We start from the raw sequence: 26,669 nt of genomic DNA, 5'->3' as shown, positions 1-26,669 counted from the left end.
TTGAGTAATGTCTCTACAAAAAAAGCTTTTGCCAATAAAGTGGTACACACCTTTTCATAACCAAGACCTACGTAACTAGAGGGTGCATTATAGATTGCCACCACCATTTCCCACCAATATGGTGATATCACCAAGTTGAAATGAAGACCACTGGTATAAATGCAACATGCAATTTTTTCATTTGCAATATCTCTTGCCTCTTCTAAAATGCCTTAACCAATGGGCCTCTTTTGCGGAAAGAAGGAGAGGGATTTTCTTCTTGGATAGACAACATCCCCAAGAAAGGATGTTGGGAGGCCATTATTAAAGGAGAATTGTAATGTCCCCTATTGGAATATTCCTATATTTTTACCCAAGCCTTGTAAATGCACAGGTCTGCTATTTATATCAATCTGATTTGCTGCCGCCTGCCTATACTCATATATATAGGTGTGTATGAGAATCCTTTGTATTCTATCAGGTCTGATTTTCTGGTTATTGATTCAACATTTCCTCTTCTTTTCCTTCAATGCTTGCTTGATTATGGTTTGCCGATTTGTATTTGTGTTCTGATCTCTTTGATAAATGTTCATATCATTCTTCCAGATTTTCTTATAATTCTGATTTAGGTCTGCTCCTAAATTTGCTTTTAATGCTTCAGATGTTTTGTTCTATTCCCTGGATCCTTCTCAAATGAAAACTTCTCCCCTTTATATCTCTCTAATGTGAGGGAGAATCACACCTCTTCATAATGGTCACAACCTTTCACAATTACCACTCTTCAAAAGAGTCACAACTCTTCATCATTGCTGCCCCTTTGAAAGAGTCACTTCCTTATCTTCTTCCCATAAATGCTTCCTCAATTCCTTTGCTCCCTTCTTTCTTCCTTCATCCTTTTTCTCCCCAAATGAAATTCTCTTCTCTCCTTTTTATATCTCATGTTTATAAGAGTCGCAACTTTTCATTTCATGCCTTTTAACCATTCATTAAACTTAACTAAATTTTAATTATATTATATTTTATTTTTATTCTTTTAAATTTTAATCCATTATTATTATTTATTAATAAATCATACTTCAACAAGGGGACTGTTGATGTGTTTTTTAGGCACATGCCAACACAGAATAAAATACCGTAGGTATCTTATCCTCTCTTGAACAAAATCTCTTGGATGCTAAAGATTAGCTTAAGGATCACCCAAAAAGACTCCAAGGTTCATATATGTAGGATCACTACGTGTGGATAAGCTTAGTTGGTTGTTGTGATTGTTGTTTCATCAAGGGGCATTTATGGTTTGAAAAGATTTCATGAAGTGAGTGGCAGATGATATGCGATGGGATTTCTTCCTAAGACTACTAAATGATTATCAAAAAAATGGCAAAAAGATGAGGGTTTAGAGAAATTCTAAGCTATTCTAAAATGGATGAATGAAGAAATGACACAAGTGAAACTCAACTAGTTATAGCATCACCATAGCTTAAACAACTCCACTAGAACTAGTGCAATCTTCTAAGGATATTTAGAGATTTTCAAACCACTACTAATCATAGACACCATTGGTTGAATGCATATCAATGATTGAGCAATAATCGAACTTAAACAATTTCAAGAGTTCCAGTTGACCACACAAGGCTTGCTTACAATCAGCAAGAAAGCTAGTGGTATGGATAACGAGTTTCATAATATATTGACTTGAGATGACAAAAGAACCATGCAATAAGCTTCAAGGACTAAGCAAAAACACCATAACTTCAATGTTTCATTGATCCAATAGCCAAACAACAACAATTCTTCAAGTCTTTCTCTTGCCAATATTCTAACACTATTACTCTCTCTTCTACTCTATTGCTATTACTAACATCATTAACATTGCTATTAACCTTTTCAAATGAAATGAGTGGAGTTTTATATAGGACTCCCGAATACAATGAATAGCTGAGATCGAATGAAGATCAAGGGCCAAGATCCTGCCACCTAAACCCTAATTAGGGTTTAATACAAATGAAAACCCTATCCAGATAATCATCATCACGAATCAACCAATAAGAAGACAACATGTGCCGACACAGAAATCAAGGAAGCATCCTCCAATAGGGAAATGAAATGCCAAGTGGAATCATAACAAAATCTCTCTGACACTTTCCTCCGTCTCAAAACACTTAGTTTCAGATTTCTTCAGGACTTCAATCCTGGTGACCAAAACATAATACCAAGTGTTAAAATCATACCTATCCCCAACCTGGACGACACTTGCATCTACCAAGCTTCGCTTTGACAAACCTCAGATGACCCTCAATTGTGGAAGTATTTCATCTTGGATTTCTTCAAAATCTTCCCAGTTTGCAACTAAGTCCTGAATTTTGTTGACCAATGAAGAAGCCGACTCATGTGTTGATACCAAATTTTCCACAAGTATGTCAACACGTGCCGAAGCATCTAAGATCCATTCCTTAGCTTGCGTGAACGTGCCCTTCATGTCCTCGTAATCTTTCATCGACTCTTGCTGAAGAGGCTACAGAGGGGTGACAAGTATCTCATGGTTAAGTGGCTTGGTTAGATGGAGAACATATTTCCTCCACTGTTGATTCTCTTCCTCAACCTTCTTCTTTTTTCCTTCTCCTTGGCTAGCCTTGCCTTGAGGGCGTTGCAAGAGTCGTCAAAGTATTGGACTTCTTGGTCCTAAGTAGGCTTACCCAACTCTACAGTAGTAATCTTATAATCTTCTGGGGCAATATTGTCTCGAGTTTTACCTTCTTTCGGCACAGCTATTTGAACCGTTCTAAACCTTGCACTATCCCTCTGAATCAAAGAGAATTTTCTAGCTGGCTTAGGTGGTTTAATTATGACTGGTTCGTTCACCTTTGCCAAAATTGTTGTTGTATTCTCTTCAGAATGGGTTTCATTAGGAACCTTAGCCCTTATCCTTTCTCTCAACCAATCAGGAATGGTTGGCTGCTCCACAGTGTTTTGATCAAATCCACCATCTATCCCTCCTGGTCTAGTAACTATACCATCAAGGAAAACTACTGGGGGCTCAGGCTCTTCAACTTCTGTGGCTTTATTAAGAACTTGTTCCTTGTCCAGGTTTTGGACAGCCTCTCTCATTATTTCTTCAATCGAAGGAGAAGGCACTCTTACTTCATTATTCCCCATATTTGTGTCCATCTCCTGTTCTTCAACTGCATTCTGGTCAGGCACAACAGATGCGACACTCAGAATGGAATGACCTTCGTTGGATTCACGTCTCTCCCCAACAACTTTCTTTCCCTTGGCCTTTCCAAAGCTTCCAACTAGTTCCTTTCTTTTCCGAGACCCAACACTTTCTGGATTCTGAGCATTGCCTTTAGAGATACAAGGGTTGGAAGACATAGAGTCATCCATTCCCATTAAATCATAAGTCAAGGCAACACCTTTGGACTGCAATTGCTTTGTCTTCTCAGATGTCCACCACTTGGAGTATTCGACCACTGATCTCATAAGATCTGCCAAATCTAACGTTTCTCCTTCTAACCAATCAACCAAGGCCAGTGGCTCATTTCTCATCTTCTCAAAGCCCGGCTGCTGAAGCTCGGGACTGTCTTCTATTTGATCAGCAACTCTGAATACTTTTGTTGCTCTCACCATACTCGAGGGAATCCTTGACCAAAATCTTCTTCTGATTTCGAAACTATCGATTACATTAGCCCAATAATCTTCCAAATCAGTTTTGTGCTCGAATACCATTCCTTGTACTTTTTTCATCTTATGGAATGGATCAAAGCTCCCTCTTGCCTTGTATTGGTAGAAAGGGTACCGAGCCAACTTTTTCTCTACAGTGGCAGCGACTTGTGATGACAAGCATGTCTCTAGTCCATTTCCAATCGTGAGAGAGGATGTTCCTACCTTCTTTTGCTTATCTCTCTGAACTGTCATATAGCCCTCTAGTTGCCTCACAACTTCCAGTAGCACAACTCGGTTGGTAGCGTAGACTGGGAGCTTATAGGGAGATCCGGAAAATCCCTGAATTCTGATATAGGTGAATTTCGGGTATTGAATATACCAATACCCGAATCTGCTTAGGAAGTCCATAGACTCTTGAGAAAGTCTCTGATGTAATCCACCTTGCAGTGTTTGTGTGATATGCATCAAAAATGTATCATTTACCCTCTTGAAATGTAACTTTTCTTCCATGTGCAGTTGAGGGTAACAATCGTAGACAGGAAATTGATTCTCTTTATTTCCCACTGCCCCTCTACAGGTGAGGCCTCTGTATCTATAGGTTCTAGCAAGGGAATAGAACAAGTATGAGCTCATGTAAAAGGTCCTATCTGCCTCCAGATCTCTCAGCTGGCTGTCCAAGTTATTGCTTATCATCTGAGCCCAATCAATCATCTTGACTCCACTCATTATCTCGTTTATGAAGTAATACATCCAAGGCTCAAATGGAGCGCCTTGGGGATTACCCATTATTATGTTCAACAGAACAATCATATCTTCAATATCCTCTTTAAAATAGGCCCTTACCAAGCTCTTCCTTGACAGCTTGGAGGCACTTTTTCTTGGTTTGTCCAGCCATGAATGATTGATGGTAGCATCGTATTCTTCCATATGGTCTTGATACATTCGATCAGCCTCATCCTTGGTCACATAAACAGCATTATGATATTCTGAAATTCTAAAAGCTTCCCTTATGGCCTCATCACTGATATTGGCCAACACTCTTCCATCTAGTGCCACAATATCTCTACTGACAGGGTTATAGTGCCTAGCGCACTCAACTACCAACTCCGTGCACTGCATGGTAGGAAGAAAGCCAGCAGCATGCACGATACCACTCTTCATCATTTTTCGTGCGGTCACAGTAGGCACAAGGTTATCTAAGCCGAACATCCACTTCTTAAACTCCCTCAGATTGATATGCCCGAGGTTGGTATCACTGATACTCTTCCATTTTGAGTTCATTCTTGATTCAGGAGGAGCATCCTTGTCTACTTGGAACTTCATCGTGCTTGAAATCTGCGAATAAAGATGAAACTTAAGTTAGAAACCAGAAATTTAACTTAAAATTTAGGATCTTGATGACCAAGTGGTTGGTATTTCACTCTATTCTTGACACTTAGTCACAAAAAGATGGAATTTTCACATGTAAACTCCACACTTTTACGATTTCAATCTAAAAACCATGTCTTATAATCTTGAAAACCCTCATTCCATTCAGTCCAACATGATCTTTCTTATTGAAAAATTGGATAAATCCACAAAAATTGTAAATGATGTTCAATTTACATTCAATATGCAAGTTATATTCTATTAAAATAATCTTGTTGTATATATTATTGACTTAATGTATGAATCTGACTATCTTCTTGTTTGTGGCAGGTGAGAGGAGCATTTAATATTTTTCTATGTCCTATCTCACGAATGCCACTCAATATAAGTATATAACAAATGGGGTACGATCAAGCAATGCCTTGATCGGACATGACCGATCAAGACATTACTTGATCGTGCCTCTTTGTTTATACTAAACAAATGCATGTTCATTGTTAATACCAATCGGTGTGGAAGGATTTTAACAACCGATGACTATCGGTGTTTGCACAATGCTAACAGTCGATAGTTATCGGCATGTTAGCCTTAACAACCGATAACTATCAGTGTAGGCTTAACACCCGATAACTATCGATAGCCTTTATTATTATGCCACCCGATATATCATATGCAACCCGATATTAATCGGTGTTTTTGATTAATCATTTATTTATCATTAATTATGTTAATCAATATAAATCGAAATGCAAGATTTAGTAATCGATGAACATAAACAAAATATATAGTATGATTATCAATGAATAGGTTATTTATATGCAAATGTAGAATGGCTTATCAAAGAGGAATTAATTGCTTGAAGGTTTTATCATAGTTATCGATATGATAAATAATTGAATGAGAGATAAGAGACTTCATTTATCTCTCATTCAATCATTTATCTTACCGAAGCTATCATGCATTAACACTCCCTCTTAGCTAGGTAAGATGAATGTAAACAATATATTCAAGCATCACAATTCAAATGATAGTTAGCATTTTAGACATTCTTAGGAAATCATACCACCTAATCATATGATATGAAGTATCACCTAAACACGTGATACTGAAGTCCATCACATGAATCTTGTGATTGACAGGATATCACTTAAGCATGTGATATCAGTATTGCCTACACACACAATGCTTAAGGATAATCATATGAAGAAGATTAATTTCTCATCTTATCCAAGTTGTGATATGTGTACTAACACTTTATACAAATGTTTTATCACAACACAATCATGGCACATCCATGACACACCAGAGATCCATAATGATAACTGGTTTGGACATTATAAGATCGTCACCTTATAATGTCCCCATACAAGTGTTCACTATCTTGACAGATCGTCACCTCTTAGATATGAACCCAGGGGATAGAATCCAAAAATTGCCCTATCATGACAAAGAGGTTTACACATTAAACATCTTATAGGTATGCAAATATAGATTACAAAGCAAATTACCTTTCTATCATACCTAAACCTTTTCTGAAGTGATCAACCTTCACTCTGGAAAGAGGTTTGGTCAAAATATCTGCAGTTTGATCTCCTGTACAAACATATTCCAGTTGGATTGCATTCCTATCTACCATATCTCGCACATAGTGGTATGGAATCTCAATATGCTTTTACTGAAAGTTTTCTGCAGCTCTGGTTGTCACAGTGTATAACAGTGGGTTTCATAGGTTCTCCAAACAACCCCACAAGCAACTTCCTAAGCCATACTGCCTCTCAGACAGCCATAGAAGCTGCAATGTATTCTGCCTCGGTGGAGCTTTGAGCTACAAAAGACTGCTTCCTACTGATCCAAGATATCATAGTTGAACCTAGACTGAAGCAACACCCTGAAGTGCTTTTCCTATCTGTCACACCTCCAGCCCAATCTGAATCTATAAATCCATGTAGGTTTATATCAACTTTCTCATATTTGAGACCAAGGTTTAGGGTACATTGTAGGTATCTCATAATGTGTTTTACTGCAACCAGGTGTATCTCCTTCGGTTCACACATAAACTGACTTAGAGCATTAACTGCATAACAGATATCTGGTCTTGTATTTACTAGGTACATCACGGACCCAATCATCTGTCTGTATTGAGTAGGATCAGTGGGTTGTAACTCTGCTGCTGCTTCTTTAAGTTTATGTAAGTTGGTTTCCATAGGAGAGGTCATGGGTCTACAGTTTAGCATTCTAAATCTCTTCAAAATATCCAAGGTGTAATTTCCTTGGTTTAGTATAATGTTGTCAAAATTCTGCCATACTTCCAATCCTAGGAAGTAATGAAGGAGTCCTAAGTCCTTCATATCAAATTCTTTGGATAGATCATTCTTGCATTGATCTATAAGGTGATCATTTCCTGTGATTAATAAGTCATCAACATGTAAAATCAATATTAGCATATCACCTTTATTTCTTTTGTAGTAGAGGTTAGGATCTACATCATTTTTGGAGAAGCCTAGTCCTGAGAGATAGGTGTCAATTATTTCATACCAGGTCCTGGGAGCCTGTTTGAGCCCATAGAGAGCTTTCTTGAGTCTACACACTTGAGACTCTGCATCATGAATTTCAAAACCTTCAGGTTGCTCTAGGTAGACTTCTTCTGAGATCTCACCATTTAGAAAAGTTGTCTTAACATCCATTTGGTGTACCTTCCACCCCTTTGCTGCTGCAATGGCTAAAACAGCTCTTACTGATGTATACCTGGCAACAGGTGCAAAAGTTTCTTCATAATCTATTCCCTCTCTTTGTGAGAAGCCTCTGGCTACAAATCTGGCCTTGTGTTTTTCAATACTGCCGACTGCAGCATGTTTGATCTTGAAAAGCCATTTAGATGAAACCAAAGATTTCTTGGTTGGCCTAGGAACAATCTCCCAAACATCATTTTTCATAATGGATTGATACTCTTCAGACATGGCACCCTTCCATACTTGATGTTCAAGTGCATCTGATACATTGTTTGGTTGGGCTTTAGAGAGATCATTCATACAGGCAACATAGCTATTGAATTTATTAGGCCTTTTGCTTTCTCTAAAGGTTCCTAAAGGAGCAACAAACTTCTGAGCTTCTTCTACAGTTTTGGTGGCCTATAGTGGTCTTTTCTTGAGGTTTTCTCTAGGTGGACTTTGAGTTTCACTCATAGTTTCCTCAGGATTCTCCCTCTGAAGCTCAGGAGACTTAGTTCAATATTCTTTTGACCAGGTATATATATCCTGTAGGCTTTGGAGGTTTCACTATATCCTACAAAGATTCCCCTTTTTCCAGAAGGCTCTAATTTTAATCTTTTCTCCTTAGGTACATGAATATAGACAGGGCATCCAAAAATCCTAAGGTGGCTTATATCCAGTTTTGATTTAGTAAAGACTTCCTCAGGGGTCTTATCTTCAAGATGAGAGTGAGGACATCTGTTTTGAATATATACATCAGTGCTAGTTGCTTCTGCCCAAAGATTGATATTTAGATTCGGATCAAGAATCATAGCTTTGGCAGCTTCAATGATTGTCCTATTTTTCCTTTCTGCTATCCCATTTTGTTGAGGGTTGTAAGGTATTGTTAACTCCCTCTTAATCCCTGAATTTTTACAAAACTCTTTAAATAATTCTGATGTGTATTCCCCCCCATTATCAGTTCTTAGGGTTTTAATTTTGTTTCCTGAGTAATTTTCTGTTAGTGATTTGAATTCTTTAAACCTGTAAGGATCTCTTCTGATTCTTTACATTTTAGAAAGTAGATCCAGGTTTTCCTAGAGTAGTCATCCATAAATATTACATAATATAGAAATCCCTCCAATGAATTTACAGACATAGGTCCACGTACATCAAAATGAACTAACTCTAAAATTTTACTTGTTTTCCTAGTACTACTCTGAAAAACACCCTTAGTATTTTTACCTAGGGCACATCCTGTGCATGCCCCTGAATGATATTGCTTTAGCTTAGGTAGACCTGTGACAAGGTCTCCCATTGATGATAAAGCTCTAAAATTTAGGTGGCCTAGTCTTTTGTGCCAGATTTCATTGGCATCTGTAGTTTCATGAATTAGGGCTAAGTTGGCCTCTGTGCATAGCTCATACAAGTAGCCTTGTCTTTGACCAATTGTTTTAGCTTTCTTCATGGATGAGTTCTTTGGCCAAGCCAACACTTTGTTGTCCATGAAGGTCACTCTGTATCCATTGCCCTCCAGTGCTGATATTAAGACTAGATTCCTCTTAATACCTGGAACATATAGCACTCCTCTAAGTTGTAATGATACACCTGACTTTAGTTTGATAATGCAGTTTCCAACTCCTTTGACAGGGTGTGTAGAGTCATCTCCGATGGTTACCTCCTCATCATTCTCCTCTTTCATGGAGTCTAGTACTTCTCTGAATCCTGTGATGTGTCTGGATGAGGCAATGTCGATCACCCATGAGTTCACTTTGTTTGATGCTTGATTTGTGAGTGCTGAATAGAGCACATACTTCTCGGAGTCCTCTTCCCTTTTTGATTTTTCTATTTTGGCAAATGTGGCTTGTTTAGCTCTTTTTGGACATTTGGCAACATAGTGCCCAAATTTGTCACATTTGTAACACTGAATTTGAGAGAGGTCCTCCTTGAAGGAGTTCTTGCCGTGACGACCTTTTCTCTTCCTGAATTGCTTTTGCTTGCCCTTTTTGTTTGAGTTCGTATTTAGAACTTGAAAATCTTCATCTATATTCTTTTGTTTGATCCCTTTCTTATTTTGCCTTGATTCCTCTTGGAGACAGTCAGCCTTTAGCCTATCGAATTTTGGAAAGTTATCCCTTGCACTGATGCCTTGGACAAATGTTTCCCAGATACTAGGCAACCCATCTAAAGCAATGAGGGTTAATTCTTTGCTTTGGATCTCATATCCAAGGGTTGCCAGTTCATCCCTTAAGGTAGATATAAGCATGAAGTAGGCATTGACTGATTCTCCTTTTATCATGGCTATATGATTTATCTCTCTTTTTAGAGCCAAGGTTCTACTGGCATTGGATATCTCAAAAGCGTCTTAAAGTGCTTTGAACATGTTGAAGGTTGTTTCATGTTTCTTTATAATGGGCATAATATTGTTCCTTACCCCATCAACTATGATTTTGATAGCCTTATCATTTCCTTCTCTCCAAATTGCTTTGTCAGGTTCAGTCTCAGGTTCTTTAGTTTCAGTCTTTACAAATGATTCAACTTTATTTTCTTTTAGAATCATTTGAATTCTGAATTTCCATGCGGAGAAGTCGTCACCCCCTGCGAGTCTGTCTTCAAATCTGATAGCGCTAGCCATTGATAGGATTGTGATGTTGAATATATACTTGATTTGAATTTTACGTAAAATTGAACAGCCTCGGGTTCGATTTAACTATAGCTCTGATACCATGTAAATGATGTTCAATTTACATTCAATATGCAAGTTATATTCTATTAAAATAATCTTGTTGTATATATTACTGACTTAATGTATGAATCTAACTATCTTCTTGTTTGTGGCAGGTGAGAGGAGCATTTAATATTTTTCTATGTCCTATCTCACGAATGCCACTCAATATAAGTATATAACAAATGGGGTATGATCAAGCAATGCCTTGATCGGTCATGACCGATCAAGACATTACTTGATCGTGCCTCTTTGTTTATACTAAACAAATGCATGTTCATTGTTAATACCAATCAGTGTGGAAGTATTTTAACAACCGATGACTATCGGTGTTTGCACAATGCTAACAGTCGATAGTTATCGGCATGTTAGCTTTAACAACCGATAACTATCGGTGTAGGCTTAACACCCGATAACTATCAGTGTAGGCTTAAAACCCGATAACTATCGGTAGCCTTTAATATTATGCCACCCGATATATCATATGCAACCCGATATTAATCGGTGTTTTTGATTAATCATTTATTTATCATTAATTATGTTAATCGATATAAATCGAAATGCAAGATTTAATAATCGATGAACATAAACAAAATATATAGTATGATTATCAATGAATAGGTTATTTATATGCAAATGTAGAATGGCTTATCAAAGAGGAATTAATTGCTTGAAGGTTTTATCATAGTTATTGATATGATAAATGATTGAATGAGAGATTTCATTTATCTCTCATTCAATCATTTATCTTACCGAAGCTATCATGCATTAACAAAAATCACCCCCAACGAACTTGGAAAACTCAGAAAATGTAATAAATCTGCATTTAACCAACTTCACCTTCGATGGGGAGAGAAGAAAAAGACAAGAAGACGGCAAGATCTTTAAAAAAACTCAGAAAATTCGAATGATCTGCCTCCTATTAGCTGGTTATACTCCAAAAATCTGTCGGCGTTTATGAAGAACAAAGCTGGAAATGATGATTAATGCCTTCAAAACCTCCAAAAATACATTCAACCTGTGAAAATCTTCTTTGAACCTCCTTCAGTCTGCAAGATAACTCTGAAATTTGCTCTTAACTTGCTCAGAAAGTTCGAACTTTTGTTGTGTAAAAATGAAAGGAGAAATGTCTTATTTGTATTAGAGTTGATTTTCACAATTAGAAACATGCAAATATCCTTCCAATTCATGTTTCTAAATCAGCTTCAGTCCCGATTATTCATGGAGAAAGTTTCTAATTTTTATTTGAGTTGCACAATCATCTTCATCTAGTTCGAAATTTCACGAGTGCAAGTTTCTAATTTGAGACTCAGTCCTAAACTCGAACTCGATCTCCAAATATCTTCATTCCAAAACTTTCTAATTAAGTTGCAAGTTCGAATCTCTCCAAGTTTCTATTTTGATTTTCCAGCTCATATTCGAACTTGATCTTCAAATATCCCTTTCTAATTTGGAACTTATTTCGAATTTCATGAAGGTTTGGATGACATCACCAAGGAATATTCCCTTCTCGTTAATCCTTTGACTTCATTTTGACTTGGGCGAACTTTTATGAGGTTTGCTTCTCATCTTACTGCAAGGCAAGTCAGACCTTTTTCAAAGTGGGAACTTTCCTTATGTTTATGTGCACTTCATGTTTTAACTTAACCACATCTCTCTCAAGGAGGACTTTGTTGGTCATATTTCTAACTTGTTGCAAGGTTGGGCGAACTTTCTTGACATAGGCATCATCTTTCAACCTCCAAGTAGAGCGGACTTTCTTTACTTTGAAATCATCTTTCATGCCTTCCAAGGCAGACTTTTGCTTGCCTTAGACTTACCTCTTGCTACCCTTAACACCTTCAAGGCGGAGTTTGATAGATATGCTTTGATGTCATCATCGTCTTCATCTTAAGGGTGGAGTTCTTCTTACACTTGAAATTTGCCTTGACACCACAAGGCGGACTTCATGAAACATGTGCACCTTGCATTTTAATTAGATCTCCCTCAAGGCGGACTTTGGAGGGGTTGGATTTTGTGCACTCAGAACCTTGCAATCAATACAAGGGCGGACTTTTAGGCATAGGTGGATCAAAACTTGGAACAATCCTCAAGAAGGCGGACTTCAAACCACTCCTTAAATTGCATATGTTCATCCTAAGGCAGACTTTGAGCTTCATGACACAAGGCAAGGAACTATTCTATTCATCCTAAGGCGGACTTTGGAGAGCTCAAGGCAAAACACTCATCATCTTGGGCGGACTTTAACCTCTACACATGGCGGACTTTTCCGATCTTGAGCACCTTTCACTTCATCCATAGGGCAGACTTTTGAAGACCACAACTTGGGCGGACATTTTAGGCATCTGCATAGGGCAGACTTTTCATCTCTCTCCATAGGGCGGAGTTTCTCATGTTCACTTCACATGCCTTCCTCCTAGGGCAGACTTTTTAGGCATCTCCATCATCATGCTTGGGCACACTTTTTTGAAGACTTGGAACTCAACCATGAAGAGGGCGGACTTTTGGCTTCCTAGGCAGCTTGGAGGGCGGAGTTTGAGTGGTACACTTATCATGGCGGACTTTTGGAGTTCAACTTATTCTTTTCTCAAGCAGGAGGGCAGACTTTTTTAACTCTCTCCATAGGGCAGACTTTTCAGCTTCCAGCCATAACACTCACCATCAATCCATGATTAGCCAGACAGAGAAAATATTTGGAAAGCTTCAAAATTTCACAATTTCTTCAATTTTAACCAGATTGACTTGAAATTTGAAATCCATACTCAAGCAAACCATCTGAAGTGTCATGACCCCCTAAAATGTAGGAACTTAGCTTTTTAGGTCAAAACTTGAAAATTTTTGATCGCGATCGAAGCAGGTCAATGGTACCAGTGCAAACCCTAGGTGCCCACTCCGAAAAAGCAAAAAACAGGCATCCCTAAAAAATAGGGAAAACTTTCTAAAAATAGCCATACCCGTATTGGGCTAAAAATGCCAAAAACGAAACTTCCTAAAAAATAGGAAAAAGCAAAAAAAAAGCAAACTTTTGAAAAATAGAAAGTTGTTCAAATCAATTGTGTTCTTCGTCCTTCGGCCTTTCTAGGCACTTTGACGGTGTCTGGACTCTGTTATCACTTGGCTTGCACAAACTGACTTTCAATCTCTGGGACTCAAACCGTCCAAAACTTGACAGAACCAAGCAAAACTGAAGCGGAAGGCCACAAGCACTAACAAAAACCCTAGAAAGCAAGAAAGGAGAGGGTCCCCATCTTCAATGGGGTGATGTGTGAAAAAGGTCACAACACAGCCCTAGGATGAAATTGAATAGCAAAAATTTGGCCGAGTCTGGAAAAAATCCTTCATAGAGATGGATTTGCACTCATGGAAAATTCCTCCTCCAACCCTAAATTGCGCCCAAAGAAGCAATTCAGTACATAGGATTTTGTCCCCAAGGACAAAATCCTCCTTGGGGTCTTATTTGCACTCAAGGAGGCAATTTTTGGCAGTGTCAAGATTCTCTCCCAGTGACAACATTCTTCCTCAACCTCTAATTTGCATTCTAAGAGTCAATGCAAGGCAAGAAGCAGGAATTTCTTCCAAGGCAAGGAAAAACCTTTCAAAGGGCCTACCAGTGTAGTTTTTTGAGTGCTTTTCATGAACTTACTATTTTTAGTAAGTTTCACTATGGCCCCGATTGGCCTAATTTTGAGTTTGAACAAAATTACTTGTTTTAGCATTGTCTATTTTTAGTAAGTTTCATTGTGTCCCCATTTGCCCTAATTTTGTAGTTGGAAGAACACACTATTTTTAGTAAGTCTATTTTTAGAAGGTTTATCCTTGGCAACAAATGAGCACTGACTGCAAAAAGAACCAAAGCATCTAGTTCTAAATACGGAAAAGCAAATGAGCAAGCAAGTAATCAAATTTTAACTGTCTCAAAATCCTCCTTGGGAGCCCTAAGCATGATGAAATCTATTCTTGGGCAAAAATCCCAAGACAAGGAGGAATTATTTTTCATTCCAAAAATCCTTCTCTGCCACTCCAATGCACCAAGAAGACCTCCTTGGGCACAAATTCCAAGGAGAGGAGGAATTTTCCAAAAAATCCAAAAATCTTTCTCTGACACTCCAATGCACCAAAAAGACCTCCTTGGGCACAAATTCCAAGGAGAGGAGAAATTTTCCACAAATCCAAAAATCCTTCTTTGGGTCAAGAATGCGCCCCAGCATGCATGGTGTCTTGGAAAGTGTGAAAAGTGGCTAGTGTTAAAAATTTACTCCTTTGGACCCCAAGCATGCCAAGAGTCTTGGAAAGTGAAAAAATGGTTAAGTATCAAAGAATTCCTCCTTCAAGTCCAAGATGCGCCCAAGCATTCCTCAGGTCATGGAAATTTGAAATTTTACTAAGGCATTGCAGATTCTTCCTATCTCTCTAGAATGCGCCCAACCTCATGAAGGGAAGAAATGACAAAATTCGACTAAGTATGGGAAAACTTCTTCTTCCCCTCCAAGTGCGCCCAAGTCTCAAAAAGACATAAAAACTTCAAAATTCGACTAAGGCATTGGAAATTTTTCCTCTCTCTGGAATGCACCCAACCTCAGAAAGGGAAGAAATAACAAAATTTGACTAAGAGAAAATTCTTTCTTGCCCTCCAAGTGCACACAAGTCTCAGAAAGGCATAAAAACTACAAAAATTTGACTAAGGCATTGATAATTCTTCCTATCTCTCGAGAATGCGCCCAAACTCATGAAGGGAGAAAAGGATAAAAATTGGTTGTGTTTAAAAATTCCTCCTTCCCCCTTCAAGTGCACCCAAGCGTTTATAAAGTCATGGAAATTGAAATTTTGGCTTAGTGTTTGAAAATTCCTCCTCTAGGCCTAATATGCGCTCAAGCATTCCAGAAGGTATGGAAACTCAAAATGTGACTATGTTGGAAAAATCCTCCATGCCATCTCATGTGACCCAAGCATTCTCAAGGCATGGAAATTCAGCTAAATGTGGAGAAATTCCTTCTCCAAGCTCCAAATGCACCCATCTCCAAAATGACAAAAAATGATAAAACATCAAGGATTCATCGATCCAATCCAAAGGCAACATCACGACGTCAAGAGGCATGAAGGTCCAAGATGAGCAGATCCAATTTCCACCACTATGAATCCATACTAGGGTTGTTTTTCCCCTGGAAGCATTAAATTTTGACTAAGTGTCAGGATTTGTCCTAACTACCCACGTTTTTCCACCAGGGAAGTATGGATAGGATTGCAAATGACATTCCACACCTGGGTTGATTTTCCACCAAGTCTTTTGTGACAAGTTTCGAGGATTTTTTTTGTAGACTCTCAGTCCAGACTAAAGGCGATTTTCCACTAAGAGCATTTTTAATGATTTTAAGTCCGGATTTTCATCCCGACTGGGGTCGATTTCCAAGGGGTAGTTTGAGTGAATGAAGCGATTTTTAAGTCCGGATTTTCATCCAGACTAGAGTCGATTTTCCCCTAGCCCAATTTTGTGTGCATTTTGATGGATTTTGTTGGGAAATTTTGTCCATACTAAGATCGATTTTCCCTTATGGGGAATATTTTGAAGCTTAAAATGATTTTGATGGGATTTTTAAATCCCTACCTAGATCGATTTTCCCAAGTGGCTCAAATTTTGATTTAAATTGCAATATTTTAATAAAGTGAGCCTTGTTTTAATTGTTTTCCAATAAAGCAACGATTATTTAATAAATTTAAAAAACAATTAAATGATTTGCAATAAGCATTTAATGTTTTCAACCTTCTAGAAGCAAATCAGTTTCACCCAAGCAAGTATAAGAACAAGTGTTTTATCCCACATTGCTTGTGTAGTGAAAGTTGGTGATGAAAGCAAGTTAAAGAGAGGAGTCCAGCATTATTTTATTATTGAATTTTCCAGGTGTCTCCATGCAAGGGTGATTTTCTCTCTTATTGGTGATTTTTGATGAAGTATTTTGGAGAGGTGTTTGATTGAAGACTTATATTTTTCCTCCATTTTTCCATCTTGGCAATCCACTTGATTGCTGCCATTGGAGTTTATTGACTCCATTGTTTTCAAATTTTCGATTTTGGGAGAGCGATTTTTTCCTAAGTGGCAACTTTCTACTTTGGCGACTTTTGGTGATTTTAGAGGATTCTTATTGCGTTTTCCCTCAAGTCCACCATTCAACTTGCTATTATCAGACCTGATTCAGACTGATTTGGAGTGCATATTGAAGATCATTTGCCACGATTTTGGTGAAGGGCGATTTGTGTTGAATTCCTACACTCCAAACTTTGAAAATTTTCCTTGATATCGCCTTGGTTATTTGCTGTTCTAAGACCTTCATTGTTGGCAGATTGCATACTCAGATTTGAAGGTGGCGCCATAGCCGGGAAAATACAATTTCTATTTGGCAAGTGTTCTGTGACATATTTTGGTGGATTCATGCATGCTTATTACTGCCATTGTTTCCCATTTGCTGTCATTACCTCAGATCTGAACTTTGACGCCATTGTTGCAGCAGGGGTGACCTCCATTGTTGGCTGTCCATCTATTTTCAGACTTAAACTTTCATTGCCAGCCAACTCTAAACTTAACGATTTGCCTTTGGGAGAGTTTTCAAGTCATTTTCAGTCAATCACTTGACCATTTGAGGGCTGTTACAGGTCTGCAGCTTCCGCCATGGCTGCTTGTCCTCAGAAAATTTAACTCTTACGAACCATACCACTTTTCCCAGATTTGATTTGCTTTCATTATCTAAGTTGTTTTCCATCAAATTTATGCACATTTAGGTGATTGCAACTTGTTTTGAAAGGATAATTTGTACAGTTGCAGGTTGTCTTCATACTTTGTTGCCCTCCATTGTTGACTTCGGAAGATGTCCTCAGACATAATTTTATGTGAAAACACAATCTTTCACGCCTTTCATTAGTCATTCTTGATCTGGATACTCCTTTGCACTATAATTTACACAAAATTTCTAAGTATAAGGAGGTGTTGATTTCATGAGGGTTTCGTACCCTAATCTTGTCACATTTTGTATTTAAAATTGTTAAAATCTACCTAGAGTGAGGACTATTTTCCTGATTTCCATACCCTAATTGATCTAAATCATTAAGAAGTCGGGAATTTTATTAAGAATATGTATTTTTTTCCTAAGTTCTAACTTCAAGCTTCGTACAGGTGCGATGTCGAAGTTTGGATTTAAGGAAAGAAGAGAACAACAGAGAATTGTGGAGAGTGGATTCTATCCAGAATCCAAGATGACATCCAAATGGAAGGAGATTGCGGATACAAACATGCATTTCCTGAGCCTGAACCTGATGCGACAGCGGATGTTCGAAGTTGGAAATCAAATTCCTTCCCCAGCATATGTAAACATTATGAAGAGTGGTATTTTTCAAGCCGCTGGATTCCCACAGTCCATACCGTGCGGTGAACTTATCCTAGAGTGTGCACGATGTTATGGTCCTCACTCGCATATGATCAAGACTCCTAAGGGCGTTGTCGTTGCCTACCTTGCTGAGGATGCGATTGCTAAGGTGTTTGGAATTCCACGTGGAGCAGATATGAAGAATGTAACCAAGGATGAATATGAAGATCGATACACAAAGAAGATGGATGCATGTAAAAATGTAGTGAATAAAGAGTGGATGATCGAGCCTAGGCTTCATCATTCCAAGGCTCCCAAGACACTCATGTACACAGACTTCAAAGAGGAATATAGTGACTTAGTATTCCTGCTTAACCGAGTGATGGGGATGCCGCAGGGTGCAATATACAATGGATGGATGTTCTATTTCATCCAAGATTGTCTTAGATGGACGTTGATAAATTGGTCTAGAATCATAAGTGACAATCTGGACTTTCAGCTGAGGAATGTAGAGCGGTCCAAGTCATTCGCCATGACTTCCTATTTGGTATACCTGCTTGCACGGTTTGTTACATACAAAGGATTGATATGCAGAGGTGAAGTCGAGAATCGGCAAGGACAATTCAGGAGTTATGAGTACTATCCCCAGCTGAACATGTACATAATTGAAGATTATAAGAGAGTGAATGATGTATTCACAATGTACATCACACGGATGTTGCAAGGCGGAATCCACAGGAGGTTGTCCAAGGAGGCAACGGAGCTAATAGAGAAATATGTATCATGGTATATTCAGTTTCCCACTTTCACGTACCTTAGGATTCATGGGTTTCAATCCAAACCCTACAGGCTTCCTAGGTATCCTTCTAACAGAATGATCTTGTTGGAAGTGGTGAGACAGCTTCTAGAGTTTGATTCTATTCAGAAAGAGAAGCATAGGACAGGAATGACATTCCCTATTTCAGTTGGGAAGACATTGGAGGTTTGCCAATCTGCCTTAGCCGCCAGCACTGCAAGTGAGGAGCTTAAATTCTATCGATTTGCAACCTTCAAGAAAAGAGAAAGATTTGATCCTGATAAGAAAGTTGGAAGGATCAGGGGAGAGAAGTTCATCCACAAGGTAGACATTGAAAATTATTGGGCCAACCTGATGGACGAGCAGGCAGTGAAGAGACGAATGTGGTCTAGAATGTCAGTGGATTTCATGAGGAAGTGTGGACTTTTCCTCATTCCTGATCAGATGTTAGATGACAGAGATCAAATGCATCCACAGTACGAAAATGAAACGAAGAAGGCGATCTTATTGCCTAATTGGTCAGAACCAAAAGAGATAGATTTGAAGATATTGATGAGAGAGGTCTTGAGTTTCTCCCGTACATGGGTGGATATTCAGATGAATAAGTTATTTCACATGGGCGTTTCCTTCACTTATGAAGGAATGAAACCGGAAGAATCTACTTCCGAAGATGATCAGAGGACTATCAATGATGTCAAGATTCATGCAGATGAAGAGAGTCAAGCTCCCAAGAGAAGGAAAAATACGCCAGGAGGAGTCAAGGCCAGAGGGAAGAAGATTGAGGAGGTCAAGAAGAAGAAACAAAAAACTATCATTCCTTCACCTATCATCCCTTCACCACCTCTCAGAGTCTCATCAATTAAAGAAGTTGAAATAACAGAACAGAATAAGGAGACCCTGCAATGTTCCAACACAGTGATACTACCAGATAATATTCAAGATTTACATGCCACAGCGACATCTGCTCCACCAAATGAGAATGATGATAAGCCGGAATCCCCTACCATCCTTTTGGAGGTTAGTTTGGGAAATGAGGTATATGATTTGAGCAGGAGTAATCCTGATGATGATGATGATGTTATCTCGGCATTGAGAGGACTTGATTGAGATATGTGTCTTGATGATGGTATGGAGATATCCGCTATTCCTGATTGGCTGATGAAAACTATGGAAAAGAGTAAGAAAATGATAGAGGTACAGCCTATTGATAACATTGATGACTACTTAGCTAGGAGCAATAAGGAGAAAGAACCCAAGAGAGCTAAGATTTTGTCGCACATAGCTAGAGATGAGACAGGAATGCGTATTGCGCAGGTGGCTGTTCCTATTGGAGGTGTGATGGCGGACATTGCTACTCCTATGGATTTCCAGATTACTTCAGTTGCCCTTGGCCGTACTACAAGAGAGCAAGAGTTTCAGGAGGTTGGTGATAACATTAGGGCGATCAGCGCAAGGTTAGATAGAGAAATTGAAGAGAAGGAGAAGTACAGAGAAGAGAATATCAGACTTAGAGAGTATATTGTGGGGATAAGGCGTGAGAATCCCACCCTTATTTCCCCTATTGCAGTTGATCATGGACTACATTCACACTATGAGGCAGCGAGAGATACACTCTCGAAGGTGGAGAAGTGGATTGAGAGTGCAAAAAAACAGGCAGATGATTTCCTCACTCAAATTGTCCAGACATATGATAGGACAACAGGGCTCATGTTTAGAATCCAGTATTTGGAGGGAGTTTGGGAAGAATTCCGACCTATTCAAGAGAAGACTATTCCACGCCTCAAAGCTTTGAAGAAGATTCCTAAATCCACATTGATCAGCAAGAGCATTGTGCACAATGGAGACAAGTACGATTTCCATGGCTGGTATTGTTCATTGGCCGTGAACAAATCAACTTATGAGAACACCCAGCTGAGTTGTACAGAGATGGAAGGATTGATTCAGGACATTTAGATGAAGATCCTTGCCTCGATTGAGGAGTTATTGGGTGTTGATGTTAGTGATGCTAGTGGTTTACACTTAGCCGAATTAAGAGACAAGATGAAACATGTATTTTTGTTAGTTGGACTCTTTGAAGAAGAGTCAAATGGATGATTTGGTCTCTTTGTTCATTCATATCCATAGTTCGCAGATGCTCATGCCAGATTGGGAGAACACTTTGGACATTTGCTCGGATTCATTGGACGTGATTGATTTGCAGCAAGATACCTTACCTAGCATTTATATGGAGGAGTTAGATTCTGTATTAGCTAGATTCTTGGAGTATGCTAGGAGAGAGAGATGCAGGGAGGAATCTTCTAGAAGATTCCCTATTTGATGACTAGGTATCTTTTTATTGGGTCATATGTTGGTGGCACCATTTTTTATGTAAACCCTAATTAGGGCAATTCTAGGGTTTTGTTGGCATGATCTTGGCCCTTGATTTAGTTTTAATCTCGACCATCCATTTTGTAAGAGACTCTATATATACCTCCTTGTCTCTCATTTGTAAGAGAGTTTTTGTAGAATTGTTGGTATATGTTGCAGCTATTTGAATCTAAATCATTGTTCAATTGTTGGTGATTTTGCTCTTCAAATGTTGTCTTTGCAGTCATGGTTCTCAATTCCTCCAAGTTAGATTAGAATTTATTTTTATGTTTATTAGATCGAGTGAAACATTTGTTGAATATATTTGTGTGGAATCCTTAATCCATACCACTAGCCTCTTGCCGTCAGTAAGTGCGCCTTGTGTGATCAACTGGAAATTTGAGTAAGCATCACTTCAACTATTACGCGTCCCTTGACAAGCATCAACTTGGATGGTGTCAACGTTTGATGGTGATAGTCTAAAAATCCTTGAGTATACCTTAGACTATTGCACTAAGCTTGTCTCAATACCTGTTTGTGAGACCTTGCCTAGTTTGATTCCACTAAATTTGTTCATCATTTCCTACATTCTTAGGCCTAGAATAGATTTTCTGAACCCTATTCCTTTTGCCCTTTTTTTAAGTAAGAATTAAGTTCGGAACTACATTGCTAAATACTAAGTTGTCAACACACCTATTCCACATATTTCATGATCAAAGAAGATAATCCTAACATTTGTGTAAGTCCCCAAGTGAACACAACAATTCACATCGACCATCAAGTTACCCACTCGTCAAGACCTGACATGTAGAAACCTTGGAATCATTTTAGTTGATCTTACCCTTAGCATCTGAGGTGATTTTGTTCAAGAGAGGGTAAATTACTTTAGTATTTTATTCTAAAATGTTATGTGCATAAAACACACATCAACAATCACCTTCTCTGGTCAATCATGTGTTTCCAAACCGTCGTGACCAGATTCATTGCATTTGCCGCCAAGGAGAGGGATAGTGGGCATGCTATTTTAGGCAATGAGCTATTAAATGCTTAGTGGGCATGCTACCTCATTAATTACTAGACCCACTACTTTGCGCCACAAGGGTTATTTTTGGTCAAACCCTAATTAGGGTTTGCATGGTGTAATCTCGGCCCTTGATTTCAAATCAATCTTGGCTGTTCAATTGTGGGAGGATCTCTATAAAAGGCCATTGCCTTCTCATTTGTAATTCATTAGATAGTTAGCTCATTAGAAGTGGAGAGCTCTTGCTCCTTAGAGTAGAAGTAGAGTAGAAAGAGAAGACAATGTTGTAAGACTTGGAGAAATAAAATTTGATTTCATTGAAGATATGGTGGATTCATGTTTATTTCAACTTGTTGCATGGTGTTCTTCCAATTTCTCAATTGTTAGATGAAGTACTTTGGTTTTAATGGAGAATGCGATGGTGTTTGATAAATTTCCATGGCTCATACTTTTTGCATCTTATTGATTATAAGTTGTAGTGTAAAGTTAACCTGAGCCTTTTATGTGGCTACTTAACTTCAATCATTGAATGTGCATTGTACGTTATGATGGTGTTCATTATGATATGAAAATTATTTGCATAACCCATGGAAGATTGCACTAGTCATGTGGATTTGTTGCTGAGCTTGGCGAAGCTGAACTTGGTTAATGTGGAATTCGTCTATTGGAGCACTATCCATTGATATCATTGTCCTTAGGAGTAGAATAGATTCTCCAATCCTTTCCCCTTAAATTTCAGTTCATTTCAGTTGTGTCTGTTCAAAGAAGAAGCATCACGAGATTGCAATATCCGATGAAGAAGTTTCAGCCAGTATTGCAAAAAAAGAGAAGAACGATTGAAACGTAAGTCCCTTTGTGTTACCGGCATATCACAACGACCATTGAGCTTATCCACACATCAAGACCTAACAGAGAAGAACCTTGGAATCACTTGTATGATCTTTTGCAATCTTAGCATACACGGGATTTTTCTAAAGAGAGGATAAGAAACCTCGGTATTTTATTCTGTATTGGTGTGGTCATAAACACCCATCAACATGTCCCATATGCTTTGGCTCACCTCTAAATCATCGCAATAACTATTCAAGCCATAATTTCCTAAGCTGGTGTAAAAGGCACAATGAAAAGGCCAAATTTTTATGGAGTTTGACCCCCATCACAATTTACTGAATCTCTGAGCTCACTTACGTGTTCTCCTTGCTACCTTTTTAATATGGGTCAAAAATGCATAGTAACCATAAACATATACTAAACTGGAATTAAAATGCTTGTATAGAGTTTGCTTAGTAACAATTTAACGATATACACACACTGTTGCTAGAATTACACATTTACAACATGAAACAATTCTTTGTCCTGATTTTCCTTCAATATTAATTCCAGAATCCTCCTTGAGACATGCCTAGATCAGGATCCAAATACACATGGATGATGGAAGAGCAACCAACCAAAAAGCAAATTAATAATTGACCATATTTTAGTTTATACACATATCTCAACTCAAAGCATCATTCTTTATAATGTAAGAGAACAGTTTCATCCATGTTCATGCGAAGGAGGAAACAAGGTAAACAATATGCAGTGTCTTCACACAAACCATGACTACGATGAAGACATGTATATGCTATTTCACAAGAAGTAACAACATTACATACCAAAAGAAATGGATCCCTGCCAAGGCCAGGTCCAACAACAATGCAATCAAATCGTTCAATCCATTTGCTGACATCCGCAAGAACTTTGTTGCGAACAGATTCTTTCTCATCAACTCTGCATGCAATTAGCTATACATCAATTCAGGCAACTAATTGTTTATCTATAGATAGCATTGTTCTCTCACAGGCAAGCATCTTGATGACAAAATTCAAATAGTTTCCAAGATATTTTTAATAAAAGGAAAAATAGCATCAACATTTGCTTTTCAAACACCAACATCTCTATTATAAAGCAATCTAGCATGGCAAGTAATAACTTGGATATGAAAGTAGCTCGATAAACAATTTAAAAATGCCATGCAAGTATCAGAACCTGTAGATTTAATTAGAAGAAGAAAAGGACCATTTATTATGGGCATCAAATGAAAGGAAGACAGCAGCAAGAACGCACTTGATGCTATAAGACTCTTCTAGAACAGGATGCACAATCAACTCAGGGCTGTAGCTCTTAATAACTATTGCTGCCTCTCGAGTACAAAAGACATGAGACAAATCTGCACCCTACATCAAAGTAGAGACCAATAGAAACAGGTTTATGGCCTCCATAAAAGACAACTAATCATGTAAATCATTTTAATCACAACAAAATAATAAGAAATGAGCATTTCTTGATCCTTGGTGTATTTTTAGATAGGAAGGCACTTTAAAACATTAAAAAGGACAATAACCAGAGATACTTAACTATCTTCAAGGCTGAAATTGCTGCAAAATAAGGAGCCCCAGTATACTCACGGCAACCACCAATTACAGCTATCTTTCCTGTAAGTGTAAATCATTAAAAAATTGATGAGATATAGGGTCAGTGTGTTACATGTGATACAATATCAGTCAGGCCATTTGGGAATTAATAATGTAAGTCTGTTGCATGGTAAATCATAGAAACAGAAACTTCAATTCCAATGAAATAGAAGAAAGTATTGAACATTCTTACAACAAACTTTTGAGAAGGGATGGCAAGAAAAGTAAGGAAAGCATTTAAGCATATCAAAAATCTAAATTAAGATACTTTGAGATGGAACCAGCAATTTTCAGAAAATGAGTACAGAGATACTTAAAGACACCAAATGGTAATACACATTAAAAACATATATATTACCAATTGGTGTCTTTAATAATTTATTTCACTTTTAATGTCTTTATATAATGTTTTCAGTGCATAAATTATTAAAAACATAAAAAGTGAAATGCAATAATAAGGTTTACAACCTTGGCTGCACTTGTGCAGATCCCACTCGGAGCTTTGTTTTTTCTTTTTCTAACTCCTGGTTTTTCATTCTAATTTTTGGCCCTTCTGGGCAAGAGATGTGGACTTATGCAGGGGATGCCTGTAGGAGATGTGAGAGACTCAAAATGAAGTCTCGGTGATCTGGGAGATGTCTTTGTCCCCATCTCACATCTTTGAGACTTGTCCCAAGGTAAGTTAATGAAACAGGTTTGGCTTCAAGTTCAGGTGTTCGCTATTTATTTGGATCCTGAATAAGTAAGACTGGGTAGATCCATACAAAAACTAAAAAATTATAAACAGAATTACCCATACTATTGATGTTATATGCATAAAGTAAACCCAAAAAGAAGATTAAAATTAAAAACACTATTGATAATTGATAATCCAATATACTAAATGAATCATGACATTGTATGTCACATAGCTCTATATTTTCTATTATCCAAATCAGTAATCGGTTCATTAAAACCAGATGCAATAGGACTAGCAGCAGTGTGATTAATTTTTTATCAATTGTGTTCATCGATTTTATTTTTGTTTTTTGCTTTGGTTTTTTTTTATTATCATTTTTGTTACTGAAACAATGCTGTATTTTAATTACATTTAATCACAAGAGTCAGGTAACCAGAATAATAGCATAACCCAGGAGATACGCAGACCAGTACCAACAAAAATTCTATGGATAAGGGGAGCTCTCCGGCAGTACTTGGTAACATAGGGTCACTCCCAAGTACCTAGAGACATGTCTCCTGGTTTCCCTGCTTTAAAAACTAACCTTTTATAGCCTTGGTATGGACCCTAAGACTGCAAAACAGGATAAATTATCATTTGTTGACCCTTTTCCAATAGTGTCATGTTTTTCAATCGATAAACATACTTCTTTCTATTGCAGTAGGGGATAAATTAATGTTTGTCAACTTTCTTTCACCAATAGAAGTTGTGCTTTTCTGGGAAAGGCTGCAGAAATATATAGACAATTCAATTGAATTGATTAGCATACAACTTTCCATTGCAGTAGGCAATATTGAATAGATACTTCAGTTTCAAAATATACACATCGATAAAAATCATCACCTGCCTGACCCTTATGACGGCCACTATCAAGCAGTGGAGTTATTGATTTGACTAATTCAGTGGCATCAGCCTGTGAAAGATTTTCCATGAAAGCTTTTGACTCAGATGCTTTTCCCCTAATAGTTCCTTCGGTCCTTTGTTGGCAAGTTAATACAAGCTTGTGCCTCTTATGTAAGGTTCGTGAGTAGCTTATATAATGAAGAGACTGGAAAAGAGTGTAATGAGCACCTATAGCATGATTGATAATAATGGAAGAACTCTGCTTTTGCTTTTTATCGAACCTGCAGGCAACTATCAGAAAACAAGTTAAATGAATGATTATTTTTACAGAATATAGCATTTTAAGAAAGAGGCAGCAAAATGAGTTTTCTAGAATTTGGATATGAACAATATGCCAAGTATTGTAAGTTCAGTGATGCATAATAGAGGTTTTCAAACATCCAAAACTATAAATGAGAATCTAATGAGTAAATATTGACTGAACTTTGAAAATAAATATCTTATGAATGAAAATTTTGAAAATGAATAGTAAGCAAATCATCTATTGAATAAAACAGGGCAACAAGCATTGATGACACTCCTCAAAAAATGATGCTCTATAAACCAGATTAGCCACAAAAGTGGTTTCTAAAGAATCTCTACCTTAATCCAGTTTGCTTAAACATTAAAATTTTAAAGACCGCCATTACAAAAATTCCTCCAAAAAAACTAATGGTTGCTG

At 37.8% G+C, this 26,669-nt stretch overlaps 1 protein-coding gene across 11 annotated transcripts in view; it reads right to left on the bottom strand.

Moving 5' to 3' along the window:
• Positions 1-26,669, bottom strand: part of LOC131069533 (ATP-dependent (S)-NAD(P)H-hydrate dehydratase) — a 126,365-nt gene that overhangs the window by 76,558 nt on the left and 23,138 nt on the right. For 6 of the 11 annotated variants that reach the window (XM_058005019.1, XM_058005020.2, XM_058005011.2 and 3 more), the window contains exons 2-5: positions 25,949-26,239; positions 24,332-24,408; positions 24,041-24,150; positions 23,590-23,704 (exon numbers count right to left, since the gene is read on the bottom strand). In XM_058005019.1, the coding sequence (XP_057861002.1) occupies positions 23,590-23,704; positions 24,041-24,150; positions 24,332-24,408; positions 25,949-26,036 (390 nt within the window). In that variant the 5' untranslated portion in view covers positions 26,037-26,239. The remainder of the gene's footprint in view (positions 1-23,589; positions 23,705-24,040; positions 24,151-24,331; positions 24,409-25,948; positions 26,240-26,669) is intronic. The other 5 variants (XM_058005015.2, XM_058005012.2, XM_058005013.2 and 2 more) reach the window with 3 other exon arrangements.

Source organism: Cryptomeria japonica, chromosome 2 (genome assembly GCF_030272615.1).
Source record: "Cryptomeria japonica chromosome 2, Sugi_1.0, whole genome shotgun sequence".
Lineage (NCBI taxonomy): Eukaryota > Viridiplantae > Streptophyta > Pinopsida > Cupressales > Cupressaceae > Cryptomeria > Cryptomeria japonica.
This window is presented reverse-complemented; position numbering and strand designations above follow the sequence as displayed.